This window comes from Primulina eburnea, chromosome 6 (genome assembly GCF_022965805.1).
Source record: "Primulina eburnea isolate SZY01 chromosome 6, ASM2296580v1, whole genome shotgun sequence".
NCBI classification, from domain to species: Eukaryota; Viridiplantae; Streptophyta; class Magnoliopsida; order Lamiales; family Gesneriaceae; genus Primulina; species Primulina eburnea.
Genome location: NC_133106.1, coordinates 35,781,637 through 35,808,449, shown reverse-complemented (window position 1 = coordinate 35,808,449; position 26,813 = coordinate 35,781,637). Strand labels below are relative to the sequence as shown.

The 26,813-nt window shown below is 33.6% G+C and overlaps 5 protein-coding genes across 7 annotated transcripts; 3 read left to right on the top strand and 2 right to left on the bottom strand.

Annotated features, from left to right (window-relative positions):
- Window positions 1-1,803: 1,803 nt before the first annotated feature.
- On the top strand, window positions 1,804-3,072 carry LOC140833572 (probable F-box protein At4g22030). Its single transcript, XM_073197905.1, has one exon. The coding sequence runs from the start codon at window positions 1,804-1,806 to the stop codon at window positions 3,070-3,072; it is 1,269 nt and encodes a 422-aa protein (XP_073054006.1).
- Window positions 3,073-5,854: 2,782 nt separating this feature from the next.
- LOC140833571 (probable F-box protein At4g22030) lies at window positions 5,855-7,183 on the top strand. The gene is given in 2 exon segments (XM_073197903.1): window positions 5,855-7,056; window positions 7,058-7,183. Coding segments are annotated over 2 exon segments (1,263 nt in total). The 5' UTR covers window positions 5,855-5,919.
- A 1,604-nt stretch (window positions 7,184-8,787) lies between these two features.
- Window positions 8,788-11,023, top strand: LOC140834774 (uncharacterized). The gene is made up of 2 exons (XM_073199895.1): window positions 8,788-9,182; window positions 10,443-11,023. Exons 1-2 carry the CDS (start codon window positions 8,900-8,902, stop codon window positions 10,823-10,825), a joined length of 666 nt encoding a protein of 221 aa, XP_073055996.1. The 5' UTR covers window positions 8,788-8,899; the 3' UTR covers window positions 10,826-11,023.
- Window positions 11,024-12,120: 1,097 nt separating this feature from the next.
- LOC140834773 (aspartic proteinase-like) lies at window positions 12,121-17,269 on the bottom strand. The gene is made up of 14 exons (XM_073199894.1): window positions 17,059-17,269; window positions 15,904-16,281; window positions 15,725-15,785; window positions 15,166-15,260; window positions 14,974-15,086; window positions 14,605-14,773; window positions 14,490-14,529; window positions 14,261-14,325; window positions 13,967-14,080; window positions 13,814-13,878; window positions 13,543-13,696; window positions 13,341-13,460; window positions 12,538-12,626; window positions 12,121-12,442 (listed from the first exon to the last, which is right to left on the bottom strand). Exons 2-14 carry the CDS (start codon window positions 16,273-16,275, stop codon window positions 12,358-12,360), a joined length of 1,542 nt encoding a protein of 513 aa, XP_073055995.1. The 5' UTR covers window positions 16,276-16,281; window positions 17,059-17,269; the 3' UTR covers window positions 12,121-12,357.
- Window positions 17,270-20,001: 2,732 nt separating this feature from the next.
- LOC140834772 (WRKY transcription factor 6-like) lies at window positions 20,002-23,216 on the bottom strand. Of its 3 annotated transcripts, none has more exons than XM_073199891.1 (6): window positions 22,509-23,216; window positions 22,320-22,418; window positions 22,029-22,199; window positions 21,564-21,899; window positions 21,353-21,466; window positions 20,002-20,917 (listed from the first exon to the last, which is right to left on the bottom strand). In XM_073199891.1, the coding sequence occupies exons 1-6, from the start codon at window positions 22,824-22,826 to the stop codon at window positions 20,264-20,266; spliced, it is 1,692 nt and encodes a 563-aa protein (XP_073055992.1). In that variant the 5' UTR covers window positions 22,827-23,216; the 3' UTR covers window positions 20,002-20,263. The 3 variants fall into 3 exon arrangements, with proteins under 3 accessions (XP_073055992.1, XP_073055993.1, XP_073055994.1); XM_073199892.1 differs by having other exon boundaries at window positions 22,530-23,216; XM_073199893.1 differs by having other exon boundaries at window positions 22,707-23,216.
- Between the last annotated feature and the right edge of the window lie 3,597 nt (window positions 23,217-26,813).

Below are 26,813 nucleotides of genomic sequence, written 5' to 3'. Positions count from 1 at the left end.
TGCAGATAAAAAAACGAATGAATTAACGAGGTATCTTTCATGGACTTAATTTTTTAGCATTAAACAATATGGTACGATTGAGAAAAGAATGATATTAATATTTTCATCCCACATTTCATAGCAAATATTCAATACGTAATTCTAAGTTATTTACCTCGACCACTAATTTTTCATTTGCTCGAAGTAGATTATTTTAATTTCCCGTCATTAATTTTATTTAGCGAGCAACTTGCCCATTTATTGAAATTGGAAAAAAATAGAATATTTTTAAGGCAAAAATTTGTGTGAGACGGTCTCACGGGTCGTATTTTGTGAGACATATATCTTATTTGGGTCATTCATGAAAATGTATTACTTTTTATGCTAAAAGTCGTATCACTGATAATGATTCGTGAGACCGTCTCACAACAGAGCTGCTCTATTTTAAATGTCAATAAAATAGTCAAGGCGAAAATGGTTGAGTTGTCCGAGATCTTTGGCTCGTTCTTTGGACAATTTTGACTGGTTTCGTTTTTTAGCTTTCAGAATTATTTTGAAATATTCTTTGAGTTGGAAGTCCATTTCAAAACTCTCGTTCTTTTAGAAAAAGGGGCAATACTGTTCTATTATATGCTGCTGCTTATTTTAGAGAATGTAATTTAAAATTATATAAAAATTTCGATTTATTCCAAAGTGAGGTAGAGAAAGTAAATAAACTATATATTTAAACTACATTATGTGTTTCAAAATATTCTTTATATAGTATATCTTCTTAATTTGTTATATATATATATATATATATATATATATATATATATATATATATAATCATGTGGAAATAATAATTAATCTGATGCGTAATGTGTGTATGTTATATTATAATCAAGGTTCTAAAAAGCGTGAAGCGTCCCGGATCGTAGATGTCGAGCTCCAAACTTTTTAAGCTTAAGCGAGATTAGCACGGACTTAAACGTGAAAAAACATTTTTTCATCTTCAGTGTAATTGTAACTATCTCAAGCCAATAAATAGATAAAATAATACATAAATATGATAAATTTAAGTATGATACGTTAATTCTCATATTTATAAAAACATAAAAATCTCAAAATTACAATCTTTATTTGTCTTTGAAACTAGACTACCTTAAAAATTGCTAAATATTTTTCAAATCATTGTCAGACACGTTTAGTTATAATTAAAATTAAAAAATAAACTTCTAAATTATAAATCTGATTTATTATTTTAAAATAAAAATACATACTTTCAAAATAAAAAAATAAAAAATAAACAGATACGATAAATTATGATTAAACATGCTTAATTAAACGTCTTCATTACGCCTAATTCGATCAAATTACAGTTTGACCGCTTTTTTCCGCTTTTCCCGAAGCAGAGCGTTTTTGTCGAGCTTCAATCTCAAGCGTGTTTTTTAGAACACTGATTATAATTAGAGTTCATTCACATTATAATTATAGCACTTTCACGATAAAAAAATAATAATGGCTAAATTAGTTGTCCACGAATTGTTTTCAAGATAATTGTTCACTACAAAATTGAATGCAAACGGTCACAATTTTAGTATATATTTAATATTTAACCATTGCCGGTTCAATTCAAACATAGGATATGTTGAAATTTATTTCATTTTTGAAATTCAATTAATTAGTCAACAGTCAAATTTCCAATTCTCTATAAATGCACTTGCCACATGCAATCCTTCCCATTCGAATCTCACCACTTCTCAAAAATTGTATTTCCGAAAACACCTGACAGAGTAAAATCAAAGCATATAGATTTCAAAGAAATTAAGCAGGAAAAAGAATATGGCAACCTTAAAATCTTCGAGCTTATTGAATTCATTCATGTTTTCTTCTTCTAATTTGCAGCAAAAAGGAATTGTCAGGGCAGCCATTAACATCCCGCAACGGGTCACCAGTATTTCTCTTCCCGAGCTCCGAACGAGTAGTTTGGATGAACTCGAACTCCATGAAAGTATTGAAAAACGTGTGAGTCCCATTAGCATTAGCACGGGATTTAAAAGATTTGAGAATAATGGAGCGGATCCTTTGGTGATGGCAAAGATTTACGCAATCTTGGAAGCAGTTGCAGATAGAGTTGAAATGCACAACAATATTGGAGATCAAAGAACCCACTGGAATAGTCTTCTTTTGAATTCAATCAATGCGATCACTCTGGCTGCTGCAATGATGGCAGGAATTGCCGCCATAAGCGCTGGAGCTCCGGAGGCTGCTTTGAAGCTTTCATCCACTGCCATGTACGTGGCCGCAACTGGGATGCTGTCGATCGTGAATACGATTCAGCCGTCTCAGCTTGCTGAAGAACAACGAAACGCTGCCAGGCTGTTCAAGCAGCTTTATAATCAAATCCAGACGATGATTTGCATAGGGAACCCTACGGCGGTTGATGTTAAAGAATTAATGGAAAAAGTGTTGGCCCTGGATAAAGCTTACCCACTTCCTCTCCTTGGCGTAATGCTGGAAAAATTCCCTGAGACGGTGGAGCCCGCAGTTTGGTGGCCGACGGAGCAGCGGCGGAGACAGTCAAAAGGTCCAGGCGGGAACAAAGATTTCAACGGCTGGGACGGGAAATTAGAGGAAGAAATGAGAGAGATAGTGAACGTCATGAGAATAAAAGATAGGGAAGACTATTTGAGATTGGCCAACAAAGCATTAAAACTCAACAAAGTTCTTGCCATTACGGCCCCAATTCTGACGGGTTTAGCCGCCGTGGGTTCCTCATTAGTTGGCTCCCCTTCCCATGGTGGTTGGGCAGTGATGCTGGGCGTTTTCGGCGGCGCGTTGGCGAGTGTTGTGAATGCATTCGAGCACGGCGGGCAGGTAGGAATGGTGTTCGAAATGTACCGGAGCAACGCGGGATTCTTCAAGCTGATGGAAGAATCGATTGAATCGAACCTGAGGGAAGATGATACGGAGAGAAGGGAGAATGGAGAATTATTTGAAATGAAGGTGTGCCTGCAGTTGGGAAGAAGCATGTCGGAGCTCAGAGATCTTGCTGCATCGTCCTCCATTAAAAGGATAGACATCGATGAGTTCGCAAGCAAGCTTTTCTGAATCTTCTACCCATGCATGCACTTTTTTTTTGGTTCAACGGAGCCAACATGGTCATTTTATTTCTCTCTTGTTTTTTTTTAAAGTAAAGAATCCTATGGTGTAAAGCTTGTCAAAATTAGGCAAAAACATTTATTTCATTCTTTTTTTCCCCTTAATGTTAACGAATAATATTATTTATTTTATAAATTTATTATTGTGGATATCATTTAAAAATATGTTTTACGCGCATATTATATTTTAGATTTAGGTATTTTCATTAACAGAAGATCAAGAGACTCTTTTGCATCAGTACAGACGATGGCGTATAAAATCAACTAATGCATGGATTATGATTTGTAAATGAATGGATATATAACAATATATATAATTAGCCATATAAATGAGAAATAGAAATACGTTAAAATCATAAATTATATTACAATAAAAGATTTTAATATATATTTTTACCAAGTACTTTAAATAGTTAAATACAAAAATATCAAGGCGGTCATATTAACTATTTTTTAAAAATATGTAGTAAAATTAAATGAAATTTTTTTTTATCCATTAACTATTTTAATTTTTTTGGATATTTTAGTTTAATAATTGATGTTGTTCCATTTATATCGATAATTTCATGTGTCACATCAACATTTGCGATATCGCGCCAACATTTTGGAAAATATGAAAATATATATATATACAACCGAAATTTGAATACTTAATAGAGCGAAACTCAAAATAGAACAAGTTAATAGACAAAAAAAAGTTATTTTCTAAAATTAACGATTATTTTGATCATATATTGATCAGCCATGCGACTGAATTCTTAAAAATCCTGACTAATTATGTTGATCGGTTAAATGTGCTAGTTATTGAAATGCTTGTCACGATTATATTTTATTTTTCATTAATGAATTTATCTCCTTATAGATACTAAAAATATATAAGCCATGTGACCAGTTCGTATACTGTGGAACGTGAAAGATGGATGAAATTGAATTTATTTTTCCTTTAGGATTTTTGGGAGAATATACTTTTTTTGGTGAAAATTTTGTCTCGAAGAATTGAACCCCAAGAGTTCTTGATCAACAAGGCCCGTGGGCATGAGTCGCATGACTCGTTCTTGTCTGAATTTTCTCAACCTTTTAGCTGTTTTGTCTACATTTGAGCTGACAATCTACACTTTTGGATTATGCAAGAATCAACATTTTTACACACACACACACAATATATATATATATATAAAAATTGTGTATATGGATATTCAGTTTTTATTTTAATTGAAATGGTTCGCATAACTTATATTTTACATGCATGTACGACTAAAATTTGGCTTAATGTAATAGAAAATGATCACGCGTATTAAAATTTTTATTCATATTTAAACCAATTTCCTCATGTACATAAATTGAGTAGGTATATTGTGAGACAGTCTCACGAATCTTTATCTGTGAGACGTGTACCGATATTTACAATAAAAAGTAATATTTTCATTAAATATTTCAATATTTAATAAAGGCACTTTCAAATTATCTGTGGTATTTCAATAAGAAGTAATGACATTTCATTTAAAATAAAATAAAGTTCACAAGTTAATTTATGTATTAGAAATTTTTAGCGTTAACAAATGTAACTTAATTGATTACTTATTGTGAAAATAAAAAAAATTAATTATCTCATACCACACGACAAGTTGCATGCAACTTGTATATCATGCATGCATGATTAAAAATGGACTAAAACTTATGTGAGACGGTCTCACGAGTCGTATTTTGTGAGACGAAATATTTTATTTGGGTCATACATGAAAAAATATTATTTTTTATGCTAAGATTATTATTCTTTATTGTGAATATCGATAAGATTGACATGTCTCACAAATAAAGATTCGTGTGATCATCTCACAAGAGATCTACTCTTAAAAATTTATGTACGATGAGCGTAAATATCAAAAAAATGGTCAAGACATGTTATCCAAATTTTTTATCTTATCCATTTACCCTAGTTTGATTTTATCAGTCTTCATAATTTCCAAACAATTTTGAAATTTTCTTTGGGTTGAAAGTCAATACAATTAACCCAAAACGACCATTCAAAAAATAAAAATAATTTTAAGTTCCATTACAAGGAAATAATGAAAATTGAACCAAACTCCGTATCGATGTAAGAAAAATAGAAAATATTGGGAAAAATAACTTCAAATTTCTATTTCATTCGTTGCAGTTATACATGTTTATCTCAAATATATAATCTAGTTTTTACATTTAGTATCATTTTTTCTTTTGTTTTTTTATTACTAATATACCTCTTGAAAATTACGCAACATTTTTTGAATGAATAGAAAGTTTATTTTTATACAAATTTTTTTCCTATAATTTTCTTAATTTTTAAGAAAATGCGAAAAAAACCCATATATTTAGGATTTAAGGAGGAATTATATGATTAATGATTTCTAATACAAAATAATCAATATATTATATGCATGGGCACGAGATTTGACTAACATTATGAAGCTACGGTATTTTCAAGACAAAAATTATCGCAAAATTAAATTACTTGTTGTTCACACTTTTTCAAAATAAATAATAAAATGGTTCGCGACGAAATAGAATGCGAGAAACGGTCCAATTTCTGTTTATATGCAAAACAAAAGAAAACATTAACCGGTTCAATTCAAACATCAGGCGTTGAAAATTCTTTCAATATTCAATTAATTAGTCAATGGTCAAAATTACCATTTACTTATAAATACCCTTGCCTCATCCCATCCTTCTCACTCAAAATCTCAGCGCCACTTAAAATTCGATTCCTGGAACCAAAAACAAAAGATATAGATTTCACATAAATCTAGCAGCAAAAAAGAAAATGGCGACCTTAAAATCTTCGAGCTTATTGAATCCATCCATGTCTTCTTCTTCCCAACAAAAAAGAGTTATCAGGGCAGCTATTAATATCCCGAAACGGGTCACCAGTATTTCTCTTCCCGAGCTCCGAACAAGAGTTTTCGATGGAGTCGAACTCCACAGCAGTATTGAAAAGCGCCCGAGTCCCATTAGTATTAACACGGGATTTAAAAGTATTGAGAATACTGGCGCGGATCCTTTGGTGATGTCAAAGATTTACGCGATCTTGGAGGCAGTTGCAGATAGAGTTGAAATGCACAACAATATCGGAGATCAAAGAACCAATTGGAATAGCCTTCTTTTGAATTCAATCAACGCAATCATTCTGGCCGCTGTGACGATGGCAGGAATTGCTGCCATAAGCGCCGGAGCTCCAGTTGCTGCTCTGAAGCTTTCTTCGTGTTCCATGTACGTGGCCGCAACTGGGATGCTGTCGATCGTGAATAAAATTCAGCCGTCTCAGCTGGCGGAAGAACAGAGAAACGCTGTCAGGCTGTTCAAGCAGCTTCAGAATCAAATCCAGACGATGATTTGCGTAGGAAACCCTACGGCAGTTGATGTGAAAGATTTGATGGAAAAAGTGTTGGCTCTGGATAAAGCTTACCCGCTTCCTCTCCTTGGCGTAATGCTGGAAAAATTCCCGGAGACTGTGGAGCCCGCAGTCTGGTGGCCGACGGAGCGGCGGCGGAGACAGTCAAAAGGTCCATGCGGGAACAAAGATTTCAACGGCTGGAACATGAAATTAGAGGAAGAAATGAGAGAGATAGTTAACGTGATGAGAGTAAAAGATAGAGAAGATTACATGAGATTGGCCAACAAAGCACTAAAACTTAACAAAATTCTCGCCATCACGGCCCCAGTCCTGACGGGCTTAGCGGCCCTGGGTTCCGCATTCGTGGGCTCCCCTTCCCATGGTAGTTGGGCAGTTATGCTGAGCGTTTTATGCGGCGCGTTGGCTAGTGTTGTTAATGCATTCGAACACGGCGGGCAGGTCGGAATGGTGTTCGAAATGTACCGCAGCAACGCGGGATTCTTCAAACTAGTGGAAGAATCGATTGAATTGAACCTGAGGGAAGCGGATTTGGAGAGAAGGGAGAACAGGAGAACTATTTGAAACGAAGGTGTGTTTGCAGTTGGGAAGAAGCTTATCGCAGCTCAGAGATCTTGCGGCGGCGTCCTCAAGTAAAGGGATAGAGATCGATGAGTTTGCGAGCAAGCTTTTCTGAATCTTCAACATGCATGGTGAAGCATTTCGAAATATAAAGAAATCATAAGATAAGATGTAAAGCTAACATAGATTGTGTAAATTTAGGATCACACGATTATATTTTTTCATTCATCGGAAGACATGCGAATCCAATTTGTTTTATAATTTCTAAATGAGTGACTCTCATGTGAGACCGTCTCACGGATCATAATCCGTGAGACCGTCAACCCTACTCATATTCACAATAAAAATAGTATTCTTAGCATAAAAAGTAATACTTTTTCATGGGTGACCCAAATAAGAGATCCGTCTCACAAATACAACCCGTGAGACCGTCTCACACAAGTTTATGACTTTCTAAATATCTTGTATATAAGTGAATCACAAGTAACTTGCACCAGCAATAAAAGTGAAAGTTCGTTGTAAAATGAAAATTTATCTAGATATAATATGTATAACCTAAATATTTCGAGATACAATATTGATTAAATGGATCGATTATAACAGATAATTATTATATTTTTTTAGTGTAATAACAAGTAATTATTCAAACACTTATTCTTACTAATCTAGTCATTAATTACATAAAATAACACTTCATTAATATTAATTATTACCGCTCAACCAGTTTCTTATATAAATTATATCAATTTGTAGTTCATGGAATCAAATATATATAGACTTTATCAATTGTAAAACAAACCATATAATTATAGATTAAGACGATGCTATAATTCAACCAAATACTTAAATCGTAAAATAGCCAAAGCATCTATCGCAAACGATAAAAATCCCTCTCCCAAGAAGTTCTATTTAATTAATTTTAAGGTATTAACTTCTCCTATTCACGAGTCATTCAATTTTACATCTTTTTTCCTTTATTTTTCTATTTTTTTAATTCATATATCAAGATTAAAATGTAGTCTCTCATTTTTTATAATTTTATTTTGATCCTCATTTAAATATATCCAAATGAATTATAAAAAAAATATTATACATTAAAACAACGTGTGCGTTGATGTCCTGATATATATAAAGTTTGCCACCAAATGTAGAGAGATGGTTCACTGGATAAATAAATGAAAATTATTAGTTAATATGTGTGTTAATTATTTTAATTAGCTTTATTTATAGGTGGAAAGTGAATGGGCTTTTCCCCATTAAATATACACACTGAGAGCTAGGTATTCATTACGCTTGATTCAACAAAATATTATGGTCTTCTATTCTTAATTTCTCCAATTTATTCCTCCCAAAAGTAAATAATCAGACCACAAAATTCATAATTACCTCTAAAAACGGGAAAAAATTTAAAAAGAAATCAAAGTTTTTACAATATCAATATTTGAGCCACTTATCAATATCAATATTTTTTTGAGTAAATATGTTGTACAAGATTTAGTCATTATAATTTACATGACTAACATAATTTACCGATTTTTACATTATTTCGTGAATTTACTCGATATTATGAATTCTCTCGTCATAAAAAAATAGTAAATCTTATATTAGAAATAATTGGTTTGGATAACAAGTAACAATAATAATAATAAAAAATTACAGAGGGACGTAATGGAAATAAAAGAAGTTAAATTTCGAAAATACAAATAGCAACATCGGTTCAAATAAATATAGGACTGCGCGTTTTGGTGTTTGGATACAACGAATTAAAACCCTCGATGCTCTTTCTCCGTCCTCCGATCGATCCTACGTTGTATTCGTCGATAGCATAAAGATGATTCAGTTACTGTTTGTTCTGGTGTTCTCGGAGATGGCGTTGATCGTTGTGTTCGTGTTCAAGACGCCGTTTAGGAAGCTGGTTATAATGGGTTTGGACCGGGTCAAGCGGGGCCGTGGACCGATTGTGGTGAAGACGGTGGCGGGAACCGTTTTTGTGGTCATGATGTCTACTGTGTATGGTGCGTTGAAGATCCAGAGACGTTGGGTCGACGATGGTGAGGTCAGTCCCACGGATCAGATTCTCCTGGCTAAGAACCTTCTTGAAGCTTCTCTCATGGGTAAACATACTTCAAAATGCCATAATTTGTGCGACATGCTTATTCTTTGTGGCATTTTGATTGCTCGATTGATTTTCATATCTATATATTGTTTTGGAGATTTTTATGATATGATGAGCCGACATTTTTGTATTAGATAGATAAGTCGTGCCACTGGTGTCTATTTGTGTTAATTCATGAGAATGTTTGGGCGATGTAAGTCGAGGGGCTATAACTTATTTTGAGCTGAAATGAGTATTTTTAGAATAACTAGCACTTGAATTATCTTTTTTTTCCTTCTTGGAGAAGCTGCCTTGCTCTGCTGGTCCGTTGTAGTTAGTGCTGCGTACTGATGGATTTGATTTTGGTCGTGCGTAACGAAAGTTTAATATAAGGGATCAAGCAAAAAAATTGATGACCGAACGGCGATCCTTAAATTTTCTTGAATCTTTTCTATAAATTTTTGGATTCAGAGATTGATTTAATTGTTCTGTTTCTTGGGTTGTAAACTGCTATGCATGACTAACTTGGAGAAATCTGGTCAAGCCTTATTTTTAGCGTTTTATCTCGAAAAGTATCTCTGAGCTTACTATTTGTTAAGTAAGAATATTGGGATCACGTGTGTATATACTATGGTTCCATTCCTACCTTCTTTTTTGTTTCAAGGATTTTACTAGAATATTGCGTTTGACTGTAAACATTTTACAAGTTAAAACAAAGGTCGTCCCTTTATTTCATGCGAAGCTTTTTGATAGTGGTTTAATCTGGAAAATTATGGATTTGGATGAAGATATATAATCTCCTTCATATTGTCAGGCTGCAGACTGAAGCATGTTGACGTTTGTCATTATATATAATTCATGATTTTAAGTAGATGAGTATAATCCTTTCCGGTTTCCTCATGGGATATGGTGAATCAGGTTTTTGCATGTTACACAGAACATGAGAATCCAAACGCAACCTTAAAGAGTATGAATAATTTAAACACAAAATCTTGAATATGGCAGGCATTTTGTTCACATGGTTTAAAACATTAAGTCATGTTTGTTAGAACCTATTCCCAATCCATCTCCATTAAATTTAGCATTGCACGTTAACATGAACATAACTCTTTAATATATGATCTCCCAGCCAGATTTTTGGTCAGAAAGTCTAGGTTCAATGCCAATACATAAAATTTCTGAGCTTGCTTCCTCACTTTTATTATTGAACTGTCGATGCCAAATTCCCTTGGATTTTTTTTTTTTCTGTTATCAGTTTAATACAAGTGATTTTGTGCAGGATTCGCCTTATTCGTTGGACTGATGATTGATAGATTGCATCATTATATTCGAGAACTGCGCATGAGGAGAAAGACAATGGAAGCTGTAAAGAAACAAAGTCGGGTTTTTGAGGATAGTAAGCCTCCAGTTTCTGAGGAAATCAAAGCACTGGAAGCAGAGACAGCGTCATTGCACAATAGGATCCAGCAGCTCGAGACACGCCTTGAAGAGAAGTCTAAAGAAGCAAGCAGTGCTGAAGCCAATGCATTAGCTTTGAGAAAGCAATCAGAAGGATTTCTTCTTGAATATGACAGATTGCTTGAAGAAAACCAGAACCTTAGAAGCCAGCTGCAATCTCTAGACCGGAGATTGTCACATTCAAATAGCAAGAAAGTTATGTGAGGGACACCATGATTTGTGGTTTTCTTTTCCTCAGTCATTGAATGCGCTGCTGAATTATTGTTCATAACATAGAGGCTTTATGAATACAATCAATACCAAAAGAAAAAGAGAGATTGAAGAACAAAATGTTCGCTTGTGATTATTTACTCTGCACTATCAATCCTCGGTGGCAATCGATTAATTTTTTTTCCTTGTCGAGTTTGGTCAAATTTTATTCTTGTTTGCAAAACAAGAAGTGAAGAATGGATCTAAGCTTTCATAGTTTTGCATTGTTAGATTGAACATGCAATTCAAATGCGCATTTTTTTAAAAAGAAATATATTTCGTTTCGATTTTTTATTGTACTGTTTCTTGACAATAACTATTAGCTACATTCCCATGAAATTGGAGATGAAGACAATAGAAGGTGTAACTAATAAAACAAGTTGGTCATGTCAAACGGGGAAGGCATATATAGTGGATGTGACAGCTTACGCTAGATTGAGAAGTTTGGACCAAACAACCAACTCTAATTGTGAATGCAGTTAGTTGGCTTTCAAGCTGTCACGCCAATACATCCACATCTACGGCACTTCTATAATACATCTTTTTCCCTTTGTAGAAATGAGATCCCTTCTATGAAAAGGATGACAGCAGAGTTCTACGCCAAATAAAGGAAACTTAAATTTATCCCCTATTTTCAAACATATAATTGATGGTTCGATTGAGTAAACTTGAATGGCGACGACTCTTGAGAGGGTTCTCAAAACACGGTCCATTTCCAAAAAAAAAATAACAATTAAATTTAATTTAATAGACTCCAAAAATTACTCTAGTTCAACTAAAAAAGAAAAAAAAATACAAATAAATACTTTCAAAAACTATTGATATGCTATTAAAAAAAGAAACTATTAATATGAAAAAAGTATCGATAACGAATAATATTCAACAATTAACAGTTCAAACTTTTGAAGATGATATTTTTTTGCGCAGTTTGCGAACATTCATCTTTAAAGGGTGCCTAAGCACACACTCGATTTTTTTATTTAAATATACTTGTCACGAAAATTAATAATTAAATTTGAAAAAAGAACTAAAAATCAAATAAAGACTTCCTATACAAGTTTAATTTTCGAGAATTTAATTTCTATCGCAAAGCCAAAGATCAGGAATCACCTATGAACATGATCATGGGGTCTGTGTATTTTTTCGGATAAATAATATTAAAGAAAACCATGATATTATTTTAAGTTTATTAACACCCATTTTAATATATAGCATAAGAAATAATTAAATAAATAATAATAAAGCACTCATTGTCAACAATTATTTATTTATAATAATATGTTATTCAATATTCAGACAGCTTACTCTATAATGTCAAAAGTAACAGTTTGATACGTCAAATATCAGCATCAAGTTAAACGAAGAGCAAACTGTATTACACCCTGTTTAAGGTACAAGTCGACACCATAAAATCAACCTGTCTAAACTCACACATAAGCAGAGACAAGTATTCACATCCAGGGGTGCTGGCAGGTTTCCCTTTGATCTCAAGCCGCTTCAGCGAATCCGACTCTCAGGTTTCCATAATCAAACACAGTGTGGTATCGACCCATAAACATATCTCCCAAGATCCTGCAAGAATCGTTTCAATGGCATGTATATAACAGAACATTCATCAGAAATATAAATTACAACGAAGAGGAGGACATGGAAGGAAAAAATGTTACCAAAGAGGCCCACGAGGCGGGGGAACATCTAAACCAGTGAAACCACTGATGCACTGTGCTGCAGCGCCTTCCCCGACTTTGAGTATGTACTGATAAAACGCGATAAAATAAAAATAACCATCATCAGTATTAAACACCAACGTCAAAATTTTAGCCTTCTAAAGAGTGGGTTCAAACTATAATTTTAAACAAGATTGTCTCCTCAAATGCTCGAGGAAAAAGATATTAGTTGCTTGAGAACAAACCAAGTTAGTGTAATATCTTAAGTATCTAATTCTTGTTAAAATCATAAAAAAAGAGATTGGACTTGATACATACAATCAAGTGAATTAATATTAAATTAGTAAAATAAAATAAAAACCACAGAGTTCATATAGATTGCCTACGGTTAAAAAATTGAGTTAAAAGTTACCCATGGTTACAGTTTTTGCCCATTGTGTATTCTGGAAGCTAACGAAATCACGTGTCTTTGGTTCCGGTTATGGTTTTAAATCGAAACTAAAAAAGACAATTTCATTCGGTTTTCATGGTGATAACCAAAAAATATTCAGCTCCGAGTTAACGAAATTAGGGCTGTAAGAGGAACGTGAAATCTTGCCAATAAAGAACATGAAAAACATAGAAGCCTAAATCATGGATTTATTACTAAAAAACAAAAGAGAAAACACAGGAAGCTTCCAAACTTCCATGCTGGTGGTGGTGGTAGGAAAAAAAAACCAACCAGCCAAGTAGCCCATTTTGATTCAAATTTTAGAACACACAGAATAATTATCCAGTAACGAGAATTATGCTTTACTTTGTACCTCTTTTGGGGACAGATCAAAAACTTTTCCACCGATTGTGAAGGAAACATTAGGCATAGAAGAAATGCTTCCACACTCAACAGCTGATTCTCCCATTGGACTAGGAAGCCGTTCACAAAGCTGTGAAATTTCATGAGTTTTATGTGTCAACCAGTATAAGCTCAAAACAAAAAACTCGCATCCCAGAAACACAAAAGTTTACCTCATTGACATAGTTCAAGATGCGATCTTGTGTCTGATTCTGCCTCAGTTGATTTTGCATCCAAACAACGGCCATTTCACATGTAGAACACATAGCATCATGCAAACCAGATGATATGCCATTTTTCTCATCTACTACACTCTCAATGCCAGCACTACGTGCAGACATAAAAAAAAAAAGTATCATGCATGGAAATCCAACAGTCACAAAACTAATCATTAAGGAAACAAAAATTTAGAACCTGGTGTGGGGAAAAGTGAAAAGGACAAACCTAACACCATGACGTCCATCAAAAGTGCATAGACCAACTTGGGAACAAATCTTCTTTGGTTGTGCCTAAGGTCATATGGAATACCAGTTTCAGGAATAACAAACAGGAGCCACCTGAAACCTTTAAGACTGTAAACTTAACATAGTAAACTACCTCTGACATAAGCAAATCCATAATTGTCTGCCCATATTGTTCAACCACAGCCTTGCATTCTTGGCTGACAACTCCAGTAGCTCCAATAGCATGATTAATCATGGTGACCACCGTCTACAGACATACAAGGAATAAGCGCAAACTACTATGCAAGAGAACAGTAGGTCACGAAAACTGAAAACCACTCCCCTCCCATATCACTGATATGATAAAACAACTTGTTTTGATGATAATATTTCAAAAAATGAAAAATTGACTGAAGAGTTGGTTTGGTAGGATGAAACCAGCACATACAGTTGGACCTGCAAAGAGAGAAGTCCCAGAGTCTGCGATAGCAGAACATCCACCACTGCAGTAACCTAACAATACAGTAAGTGCAAGGGTAATTCATCACAGTGCAAGTTAATTAGTTAATTCTGAATGAAAACCCATCTTCCAGACAAACAAAAAGCATATTCTTGATTTATTATATTATTTATAATTACAGTAAATGATACATCACGAAGCATTGTAGCATACATACCACTCTCTTCACCATTAATGAGAACATCACCCATGTCAAACTGTAAACAGAAAATCCAGTATTAAAGAAAGAACCATAGTAATCAAACTATATCCTTTGTATCATGACAACCAACCTGCCAATAGCCTTTTTGGGTCACTGGAACATACGTGCGTTCACCCTTGTAATGATTAGGATCGACTCCACCAAAAACAAGTTCACCCCCCTCTCCTTCCTCCACATTACGGTTAAGCCAAAATGAGAACACGGGTTCCTTGACAAGACCTTGTTCAACCATGTTGTACCTTCAAGGAATGCAAACTCACCCATGACAAAGTATTCCAACAAACGAAAAAGAAATACGACCATTTTAGTAACCATCTGCGTTCCAGGTCACATGACGAAAACTAATGTTCTGATTATGAGAAAAAAATTAACATCTTTTTTCTCAAAATAACATGCCAAAAAACGCCACAGAAAAAGGGCCCAACACTTAGTCACTTACCATACTGGGGTAGCATCTCCAACTGAGATCTCTTTGAAACCAAGTCCCAATATGCCATCAAACTTTGCTGCCAAAAACGTAACACCAGGTTCTCGTGTTGCCTCAATGAATTCCTGGACAGATCAGCATTTTATTGTGAATTACTACATATAATAATAGTACATAGCGAAAACCAAAAGGGGAGTGGGAAACCTGGCCCTCGACAACTAGGTCCCCAACTTTGACGTGATCCTCGCTAAAGAATCCCGATATAGCTCCTGTCCCATAATGTATTGCAGCGGATTTTCCTGTACAAAGATTGTTTTGAATCTAAGAATATTACATGGACTCTTAAAGTATAACAAACCCAACAAATAAATAGCAAAGAACCAAAGATAACATATTATGGTTGATTCTAATATAATAACAATGGCAACAGATCAATGGAATTTTATGACAAGTCAATAACATTTGATACTTTATCATCACATAAGAATACAACATGAATCATGATGATGTTATAGGCATTTGATGCACGTATGATGCATCTGATATGCCCATTTTATGCATCCAAATGTTTGGAGAATTTTAAGTGAGGGGGTTAATTATCATCCTCAGCTAGCAATAAAAGTTGAAACACTAGATCTTGAGATAATAATAAATTACCACATTTAGCAGGACTTAAAAGAGAATATGATTGAGCTCATGCGTAAAAAAAATATATATGAACATGGAAATAAGATGAGAAGAATTAAGGAAATAAATAACAAACCATTCTTTTTGTAAGAACTCGACTCTCCTGCCTTGTATTTGGCATGGAAGTAACATGCAACCTGCACCAAAATATGTCAATTTTCAAATATCCTTCCATCTCTACCCACTGATAAAAATGGCTGATAGTGACATTTGTTCTCACATAACATAGACAAAGGTTTCATAGTCCAGACTTACAGAAAAATAGCATTTTTTGGATGGCACCCATAGATTAGAGCTACCAGTGTCAAAAATCACGGTGAATTTCTGTGGAGGAGTGCCAATTCCGATCTCTCCATAGTACTGAGCATCCAAGTAGTTCTTCAGTCCTACAATATCGGTGTCTGCATCACCCCTGAGCCTACCTCGGAAATTGTAATTCCTTATCGAAGCTTTCAATCCCTCCCCTTCTTTGGACTCAAGATGAGTAGGAAGCGCATTGTTTTGATCCACCTTCAGCTTCTTGAGTCCAATTCTGACCAACCCATCATTCGATGCAGAAAAGGCAAGAGAGATCAAGAAGCTTGAAAGCAACAAGGTGGAGGCTAGAGCTTTAAATATCATTCCCATTTTGACCTACATCATCATCAAATTAGAACAGAATTCTATTACACCCATAATGGCGATATCAATTTCGCCATTGAATGCTCAAAGCATCAAGCAAAATTGCCCGCAAGATTGTAATGTCATCTACATTAAACTGATGGTTTCTTTTTTCAGACAACATATTCTGCCAGTAATATGAAAATCCTACTAATTCTTTATAATAAACCCACCAAAGTGACTAATTAATCAAATTCAATGATCCGAGAGATCATAGACAAGGGTTAAAGCTTACATTGCGCAAAAGGTAAAAAATTTACAGAAAAAAATCAATTTACCTCAAATTCGATACGATCATAACAATTTTTTCAGAAAAACACCGATCAGAACCTTTAATCAGACTTTTACAAAAAGAAACAAACAAAAGTCCACCACCCAGAAGGAAAGATATAAATTATTCCATTTTTCGGCACGCAACATGTCAAGTAAGAAAAGAATAACAGATGATCAGGACGACAAAGGAAACAGAGGGAAATAAAAACATGTTTACAAACAATCAATTAAAAATTTAAAACATAAAACCCCTAATAAAAAAATGTATAAAAAAATGAACCAGCATAAAAATCCAGAAAATCAATTCGAAACCGAATTGACAGCAAACTAGACAAAGCCATTTTTGAAACAAAACCTCAAACCCTAAAATTTCACCAATCTTTCTCGACGATGCCACCCACAGATAAAACCCACGAAATTCATCAACATAATGAACTGTAAACAAGTAAATGAATAATCGGAGAATGCAGCACTCACCGACAATGTAGAACCAGAGAAAGAAATATGAATAACAAGGAAAGCTTTGTGAAAGAAAAACGAGGAGCAAAGAGCGTTAAATAAGAGGAAAGCACCGTTCAGCTACTGCAGTGAGGAAATCCCACCCGTTGATTACAAAGTCTTCTGCATTTAAACCGTCGGATTTGTAGAGACTTTTTTAAAAAAAAAAAAAAAGATAACATAAAGTATTTAATTGATAACGACGGAGTAACGTGAAGTGTGCTGATAAGACATTATTATAAAAAGAAAATGAAAATAATATCGTCACATATATTTCAAAATTAATTCTTTTTAAATTTGTCCATTATAAATATATTTAAATAATCAAATGAATTTAAAATTAATAATAATTTCTCGTCCATTATTTGCAGTTTAATAGTGCTTGAAATGCTTGGATTTGTCTCTTGTGAAATTGGTTTGCTATCAAAAAGTCAAGGCAGATGGAACAATATCGACGAGTTTTCTTCGAAGCTAAGCAATGCATAGAATCTCAAAAAATATTATTTTTTGAAAATTGCATTTTGGTGGATGTTTTCTTATTTGCCGATTTTTGGCAATTTTCGTTTTTCATCTAGATATTACAGTAATATCATATTAACGTTGTCAGAAAAATAAATGAAATTTTCAAAAAACAAAAACAATATACTAAAAGTGAAATTAGATATCACGTTGAACTAAAATCACAAAGAAACAAATACACTAGACTGAAAGTATAAATTTCCCCATTTTGTGTTTAACTGGACATAAAATTTTTTGGATGTCTTTTGTAAAGACTACCTGTTCCATGAACTCTAATCTCAAACTTAATTTAAAACTAATTATTTAAAGTGTGTTTGGTTGAGTGGATTAAACAAAGATAGATTAATAGTCAAACATTTATCCAATGTTTGGTTAAAATTTTAAGATGTTTTAATAATCATTTTGACCCGGTTTAAGATTCAATTTTGTGGATAACTATTTGATTATTAATCTAACAAATCAAATGGGACATACTATCAAAACTCTATAAATTACATTTTTCTCCTCTTATTTCTTGAAAAAGTGTTAAAGTTATTTATTGAATAAAAAGTTTATTTTAGAGTGTTGTACGTTAAATGTCGATCCTGATATTTAATATATATCATTATTATTTAATTTGATTTAAACTTTAAAAATTATAAAGATATATTTTTATTTTGAAAAAATATTTTATTTGTATATATTTTAATGAAATGATTAAAACTAAATTTTAATGTTTGTTATGCTTATCAATAACATTTTTATTTTTATTATATTTAATTTTATGATATTTACACTTATTAATGCAAAGATTATTAATATCTTTATTATTATTATTATTATTATCTAATATTATGTATTGCTTTCAGATGTATACAACAAAGAAATAAACTTAGCAAGGGTATAATAGTAAATTTATTAATATTTAAAAGCTAATCACATATTCAAAACGTTGAACTAAACAATTTTTATAGTATCACATAATGTTTAATTTAATTAATTATATATCAATCTTATTATCTATAGCATAATCAGTCATTTATTTATCTCATCACTTGCACCAAACACACCCTTAGCATATATATAACAGTGAATATAAGCTTTGAGATCATGAACTTGAGTCTAACTTTACCTCAAAAGATTTCAATGGATGTGAATTATCCAAACTCATATATACAACCCCCAGAAACTTAATTAAACTATGTTAGATATTTGTTATATTGTCAAAAATAACATAACTAATTTGGGAGCTCCATAAATCAGAGCATATAAGTGAGAAGTCGATGGGCATAACAATTGGGAGATAATGAGGCGATATTTATGCGAACACGCACGGAAATAAATATATACATGTTTTAATTAATCAAAATTTATGTTCTCTTTGAAAATTATCAAATGCGCACTGATTTAAAAATGATCTCTTAATTATCATATGTTCTTTCCTCTTTAAAATTCATACTGAATAATAAGATTTATAAATATTTTCTTACCCAAGAACATATAGTGTTGGTCAATTAAATATATAATGATGTGTAAAGACGACTTACATGTACTAATGAAAGATATATTATGGATGTTTCCAACTATGGACAAGGTATTTTAAAGGGAAAATAGTTTTTTTTTATCCACCAATTTTTTCAATTTTGGTTCTTGATCAACTAAGTTTTTAAGATTTTGTTTCTATACACAAAATTTTCATTTTGAGCTATTTTGTTTCAAATGTTGATGTGAACCCAGAAAATACTGACATCGTATCGGGAAATAATGACATGACTTGGGAAAACATTGGCTTGACAAACTGACATGTCAACAATTTAAAAAAAATTAAAATTAAAAATGAGTACACCAAAACCAAAATTTTACAAGTTATAAGACAAAACTAAAAAACGAACAAGTTAATGGAAAAAAAAAAGGTAATGGAACAAAAAAAAAATCATTTTTCCTATTTCAAAATAGTATTATATTATATAAGCATATACAATATTGGTGAAGACTTGATGAAAAAAAACTTAAATCGAATGTAATTTCTGTACTGAAAATAATCAAGTTTATAAAAATTGAAAACAAGAAAATAATATCTAGTTTCTTATCTCGAGATGGATATTGATATGTCAAAAAATATCATGAATTCAAACAATACCCTAATCCTGGCTCGTATTATCTAAAGATCATGAGCACCGCAGTTTCTAATGTGGTTTTTCTTATACAAATCGAGGGTGGTTTTGTCTTAACGTGGATTCGAATTACATCCGTCGAGATTCGTTGGCGAAAGAGTGACAATTGATGCGCATGCAGCCATGGGCTAAACTACGATAATAATTGTTCGACATTAATTTTTGCTAGCGCAGAAATCAACGTTTCGTTGCGACGAAAGTCTGCTGAAAGTCGATGATTTAATTTATAAGTTTATCCAATTTCCAAAGGTAATCAAATAAAGGCCGGAGTTGTAGACTTCCATTATCAAATTAAAATATACTTTTCACAACTGGTCCTCTAATTTACAAATCATCAGATCGAAAATGTTCAAAGAAAGAAAGAAAATCGAGAAGTGAAAAGAAAATGTCACCTCTTTCCCCGTTTGATACATCAATGCAACAGTAATATGAACAAGTGAAACCTGATCACTGCTACGGCAAAAAGTTTGGAAAAATGTGATAGTAGTAACATATAAACCAGAACAATTTGATTATTTTCCATGTAAACTATTTGTTTTGTGGCTGGCAGAGGTATTTGCGTTGCCTTTAGAGTTATTTGGGTGAGATGTTCCACCGATGATTGAGGAGATGGCGGCAGCAAGAGCGGTGGTGAAGTTGGGATCGGCTGCGATTGCCGCCGTTGTGGCGCTGAGGGTGTCCTCGAATAATGGGTGATTCCCCACAGGATGAAGTTGTGGATGCTGCCGCGATTGACCGTCTTTAGACATTTGGAGACCCGAAAACTTGGACTCATTGTACATGACTTGGCCTAATATCTGAGGAATCGGCGGAGTCGGCATGGAGGTGATGTTTTGATGGGGAGGAATCGGAAATGGGATCTGGAATAGCGCTTGTGGTCTTTGCAATTGCATTGAGTTTGGAGATTGTGTGAGGTCAAGTGTGATTGTTGGAAATGGAGCAGAAGCGGAGATTGTAGCCACATTCGATGAGCATGGAACCATGTTTCTTGCTAGAAAATTTGGGTTCATCAACATGTCGGAGCTTGGCATGGAGCCTGAGAGAAGCATGTCCGCCGCCGCTGATGTGGTGGAGGCCATGGCCATGGCGGTGGGTGGCAGTGGGTGGTTATGTGTTCCCTCGTAGGTTGTGACCAAGATTGTTTGGTCTGCAGCGCACCTCTGGATCTGTAATTTCCGAGGCATGAAACTAAATGTTAGCCTAAGTTATGTGATGCATGACCATGCATCATGATTGTTTTTTTTTTTTTAAGTTGAATTATTATTATTAATCAATTAAATAGGTCAGATCAGTAGCATACTGAATATGATTTTTTGTGACTCAGTTCCATATATCGAATTAGACTCTTACGCATAGGAACTTGCACCAAAAACTTCCACAAAAGATAATGTAATCTTTAACTGAATGAAGTTGAAAACTTTGACAAAACGTAATTGAAAACTTAAATAAAATATAAGAACACAAATATTATTGGGTCATGATACTTAACTAAAATCTTATACTTCGATATCATAGTTCATATGTAGACCAATTGTTAGATTGAATTGCTATTTTGTTTTTTTATCTTGTGATTCTCATGATAAATATATCTGGTCACGTACTTGTTTGCGTACTGGACAACCGACTGCCATGGTGCACCTATAGTATGCTCGTGGACATGGATTCCCCTTAGCCATCTTCTGCCCATACTTTCTCCATTGACATCCATCTGGAATCTATGACAAATCATTGTAAAATTGTTTTTAGTGCCAGAAAGAAAATACCCTCTTAGACCACAAGCAACAACTTAAATCAACCAATGCAAATAGCTACCATAGGAGCTTCGGATCGTGCTCGAACTGAGACACGAGCTTTCCTCATAGTGGCCTCATTGGACTGATCAAGCTTGGGGGGATATAACTTGGGAACCTTGTTCGGAGCCCAGTCTTCCGATTCCGGGCTCTCCTCCCGGCCAATCCTCTTGCTCCTCGCCAATAGTTCCGTGACGTGTGGGGATCCTGACCGAGGTTTTTCCTCTGATGTTGAGTTAGAATATACCTCACTGGCTAATTTGTTGACGGCACCAGGGGACAGGTCTGAGAACTGTCTAGGAGCCATCAGCACCCCTCTATTTTCTTGTTTCTTCTCTTCAGAATTTCTGTCAGCAATCTGATATAAATACAACCAGCAAAAAAAAACATTGAAGTTTCTTATTAAATTAACTGAAACAGAAACTTATAAAATGGTGAAATCTTAAAGAACTAATCGAACAGGATTGAGTATAAGTCAATTGATTACCTCGTGTACGTGTTTCTGTGAGTTCGGAGCTGTCGAATTTTGTTGGTGTTGCATCAACGCGTCAAGATGCATCTGCAGGCTGGTGTAACTGTTACAACTTTCAGTAAGCATCCCTCGTAACCTGTGATTTTCAGCGTTCGTTCTGTCGAGCTCGATTTGAAGCTGTGCTACCTAATCAAGCAAGCAAAAATAATCACAAATAAATAAATTGATAAAAGAAGATTCAAAGTGGAGGCTGAGAATTACTCAAAAGCAATGTAACAGTTCCATATATCCTTGATCGATATTCACCTCATATTTGGCTCGTTTATCTTCTGCGTCAAAACATATCCCATCATCCACCGTAGATTGATCACTTCCAATTTTTCCGGTCACAAGTTGCAAACCAGTCTACATCAAAATAAAAGCAATAAATAAATCTTACAATTAAAAAAAAATAAAATCCAACGGTTAGTAAAGCAGTATCAATCATTGAGTTACAGTAATTGAACGTATGCTAACATCCACGTCCGCATTTGAATCTTCCTTCTTCACGAAAGGACCGCAGTCATTAACAGGCCTTCTCTTCTCAGAGAAGAAGTCCAATTCACCCAACTCCAACCGCTGATCCGCACCGGACGAAGACGTAGCTTGTTCTTCCTTACAACTGGAATCAACAGGAAACATAATCAAACCGACCTGTCGACGATCGATCCTCGGGATTAGATGGTTGGCTTCTAAAGTATGTTTGGCAGCCTGGCTCCCTAAAAACGCTGCTTGATCAGGATTTTCGATGGTAAGACCCCATCCTTTCCCCATAAATATTATGTAAATTCAAGAAGCGGAGAAGGCAAATTAGAAAGGGAAAACTATTTGGATTCTTGAGAAAGGAAGCTGCAGAATACAAAGAGTCTAAGAAGGCGCTCACAAATGCAACGAACAAGTCTATATAAAAAAAGCCGAAGCCCGAAAGGGTATTTGGAAGTTTGATCCGACGTGTCATGCAAGTGAGAAAACCGAAGGTGGTTCGGTATAAAAGTTACGTAAGATGGTACGTCAAAGAGGGCTCAAGTCCAACATTGGAAAACTCCCGTTTACCTGATTCTTGTCTCTCGATATATAAAACCTGAAGCGCTATGATTCATTTATGTTTTTTCTTCCCTTAATAAAACAAATACAAACTATTTTCACACTTTCGCATAAAATTTATCGTCCATTTGTTTAAATTAAATACGTTGCTTCAACGACGATATATATAATACATGCATACGCGTCCAAGTATGTATTAGTCCAAACTCAATTAAATCTTAATGGAATATAGCAGCTAGCAAGGCCCGCATGTTAGACTTGGGGGAAGAAAGATCAAATAAGCGAGTGGAAGGGGGGGCCATTTTGGTCAACGCCGAAATTGACTCAGCTACGGAGGAGCTTTATAAAAATGCACAGGCCCAAGCTATGCGGCGGGTTCCACGTGATCGAAAACAAAAGGTGGGGCAAAGTCAACCAATTTGACGGTCAGATCTGGTGCAGCTTACTGACCCAACCCACGATTTCTCTGGTCTGAGGCCATCTCCAACCCAACACCATGTTGGTGCAATACTCCATCATGATGTGAGTTTTTCTTCTCCAACCCAACACCATTTCCTACTCTATTTTGGTGGTGTGCTACAGTATTGCACCAAATTTGGTGCAATACTGTAGCAATAGCGTTAATTCTGTTTTATTTTTTTTGATTTTTTTATGTGATTAATTAGCAATTATTACATTCAATTAAGTATTAAGTTTAAGTATTTAAAATAATAATATTAAATACTAAAAAATTTAACGTAATTCAAAAAACATTATTTAATTAAATTTTTAATTCATGTATATTTATAATGAATTTCGATATATACATTATTTTAGATATTAATGATATTTTAATTATTGTGTTTAAAAATATTTTGTGAAATAAATTATTTGTTGTGAATAAAATAATAGGGAATATTTTGAGAATATTCTTTTTGATGTAGAGTTTAGAGTTGATGGGTTGGAGATGAGTTTTAGATTTAGTGTAAGAATTACACTATTTTAAAGTTAGTGTGACACTAAGATAGTGTAATGGGTTGAAGATGGCCTGAATACGTAGAATGTTTCAAACTGATTAAACGTTATATATATGGTATTTTTTTACGCGTTTTGGCCAGAAATTTTGGTATCGATACTTGCTTGATCTAGAAGAAACTTAATTGATCAAGAATTCATAACTTTGAGTTCAATATTATTTTGAGATGTATCGAATAAATTAATTTAATTTGTTGTATAAAGTTTCCAAAAGTTTTTAAAGTTACAAAACAACTTTTTTGTATTTTCTTTTTAGTTTTATTTGAGTCTCGGAAACTATATAGCTAGGTGGGGGTACGCTTCGGGTTAGGTAGGTAGGAAAGGATTTGAGATTAGGGGGAAGCCATGCATGCACGGGACTGCATGCGTCTGTAGACTTCCCAGTCTTGGACTTTAGAGACCGTATAGTTTAACGAATATAAGCTGAAAGATTTCTAATTTAATTTCTTGGTCTTTATTTTTAATAAATATATATTATATGATTCTTGCGAGTCCCTTGCGTGTTGCCCTTCGCTGTATTTATTTACTTATTATATTCAAGATTAAAATAAATTGACAAATGAAACATAATTTTTTAATTTGAAAAATTTCCATGAATGTTACATGAGCAGACTGTTTCACCAATTTATATCCATAAAATAGGTCGACCCTATTTATATATCGGATCTGAGATTCGTCATTAAATTTATCTTTAAAATTGTCTCAGTTTTTGTACACGGTGACATACGTGCATTAAATTCTTTAAAATAAATTGTCGATTAAAAATAAAATTTGGAATATAAAAAGTTTTCAAACTTAGTCCAAAGTCATAAGTCATAACTCGTATCATTATCACAATAGTCATTAATGTTCTTCCGGGACAAAAAAATTAAAATAACGTATTTTCCAACCTCCAAGTAAACCAAATTAAAATAAAGATCCAGCTTCCGTCGCTCGATGTCTCTCTTCTTGTAATCTAATATTTAATCGCGTTTGATGGTTAAGAAACAGACGCTTTAACAAAATTAATCATTTCACTAAATTATATATATATATATATATATATATATATATATTGGAGAAATACTCAGTAAATAGGAGCCGATCGATCATAGTTGATAACAAATGCGTATATTATTCCAAGATAGATAGCATGTTCAAATCATATAATATCAATTCAAAGAAATGACACTGATAATCATCTTATTTTACGTGGCTAACTGATCAATTCCCTGAGTTATATACTCTAAAGGGGCAATGCTATAGTATCGATTATTATATCTCACTGCATCAAGGTCATATCAAATCAAAGCAAACATCGAAATTTCCCGATCATTTCGAATATGAATTATAACAGCGCCTTCAAAAATATTTTCCTCAGACATCTTTTAAAATATCATTTAACAAACCGAAAGAATAACATATGTCCATCGAATTTCAAAATATACATGCTTCTATTAGTACAAACATAGACATACTTATGAAGAACAAGCATGTCATTTTATACATAGTAAATAGTACACTTATGAAACGCAAGTGCACATAAAAGTACAGTAAAAACTCATTTACCTGATAAATTGTTTCGAAAATCTTGAAATGAACAATTTGGAGTTAGACACAAAAACCAGTCACCTTGAAAAAATGTTTTGACCTAATTGAACAGTTGTATCGATCTAAAGTTTGTAAATGTTACCCAACACACATATAGATGTATTCTGAGTACGGTATAGATCGGATTCAGCGGTTTAACACGATGAGAAAAATTTTTTGAATTTGGGAAGAATTTTGGTACTTGAAAATTGATAGCAACTTGAAGTAATTTGTGGTGTGATTTCTCTAGTATTTGGCCAGGTTGGTAAAGCACCCCACCTGTACATACCATGATCTCATGATTGTTCATCCATAAAGCCACAACTCCATGAACTCATATCTCTTAAGCTACGATCTTATGATTATTCATCCACTAAGCCACAATTTATGTCGTTGATTTTCAAGGTCTTCACGATGAATATCATTCATTGGATCGTTTCGAAGGAGAGTGCATTAGGCTTTTCTATCGCATTGTGAAATCTCACATTTTTTATTTTTTTTCGGGAGAATCTCAGCCGAATTATGAACTTAGCTATGATATCATTTAATTATATAGATATTGCTAATGTGTTCGTCAGCATTATATCACCATTATCAAGGCGAAGAAGAGGACTAAAAATGACATAGAAGTCAAATTATTGTACTAAAATCTATTTTTAACATATTAGATAATTATCCAATTTGACCTGAAATTAATGTGTCAACAGTAGAATGCTTTTCTTTTATTTCTTGAGATGATTTTAAAGTTGTTTATGGCCGCTATTTTTGAAGCCTGATGCGCATAACAAATTAAGTATTTATTAATTTCGGATATATATGTATGTATTTATTATTATTATTATTATTATTATTATTATTATTATTATTATTATTATTATTATTATTATTATTATTACAGTGCTAATTATGTACGTGTTTAATAAATCATTCAAAAAACATAATACGAAATATTAAAAAAATAATTTAGTAGAAAACAGCCGTGTTTGTCTGTTCAAATTAGTTGATGAAAGCAAATCCGAAGGAACAAAGTCAACAAAACGGCGCAATTTTCAATCCAAAGTAAAGAAAGAACAAAAATGTTGTTAATGAAGACAAAACGGAGAGTTGACTGAGATTTCCATGGCGTAGAAAAAA

Excerpts from the sequence above, each read along its gene's own strand:
- LOC140833572 (XM_073197905.1), top strand. The coding sequence starts at position 1,804 with ATGGCAACCTTAAAATCTTCGAGCTTATTGAATTCATTCATGTTTTCT.
- LOC140834774 (XM_073199895.1), top strand. The coding sequence starts at position 8,900 with ATGATTCAGTTACTGTTTGTTCTGGTGTTCTCGGAGATGGCGTTGATC. Across the intron at positions 9,183-10,442 it reads TCTTGAAGCTTCTCTCATGG|GATTCGCCTTATTCGTTGGA; the intron begins GTAAACATACTT and ends GATTTTGTGCAG.
- LOC140834773 (XM_073199894.1), bottom strand. The coding sequence starts at position 16,275 with ATGGGAATGATATTTAAAGCTCTAGCCTCCACCTTGTTGCTTTCAAGC. Across the intron at positions 15,786-15,903 it reads CCAAAAAATGCTATTTTTCT|GTTGCATGTTACTTCCATGC; the intron begins GTAAGTCTGGAC and ends ATTTTGGTGCAG. Across the intron at positions 14,530-14,604 it reads CCCAAAAAGGCTATTGGCAG|TTTGACATGGGTGATGTTCT; the intron begins GTTGGTTGTCAT and ends TTCTGTTTACAG.
- LOC140834772 (XM_073199891.1), bottom strand. The coding sequence starts at position 22,826 with ATGGGGAAAGGATGGGGTCTTACCATCGAAAATCCTGATCAAGCAGCG. Across the intron at positions 21,467-21,563 it reads CACGATCCGAAGCTCCTATG|ATTCCAGATGGATGTCAATG; the intron begins GTAGCTATTTGC and ends GATTTGTCATAG. Across the intron at positions 20,918-21,352 it reads GTTGTCCAGTACGCAAACAA|ATCCAGAGGTGCGCTGCAGA; the intron begins GTACGTGACCAG and ends CGGAAATTACAG.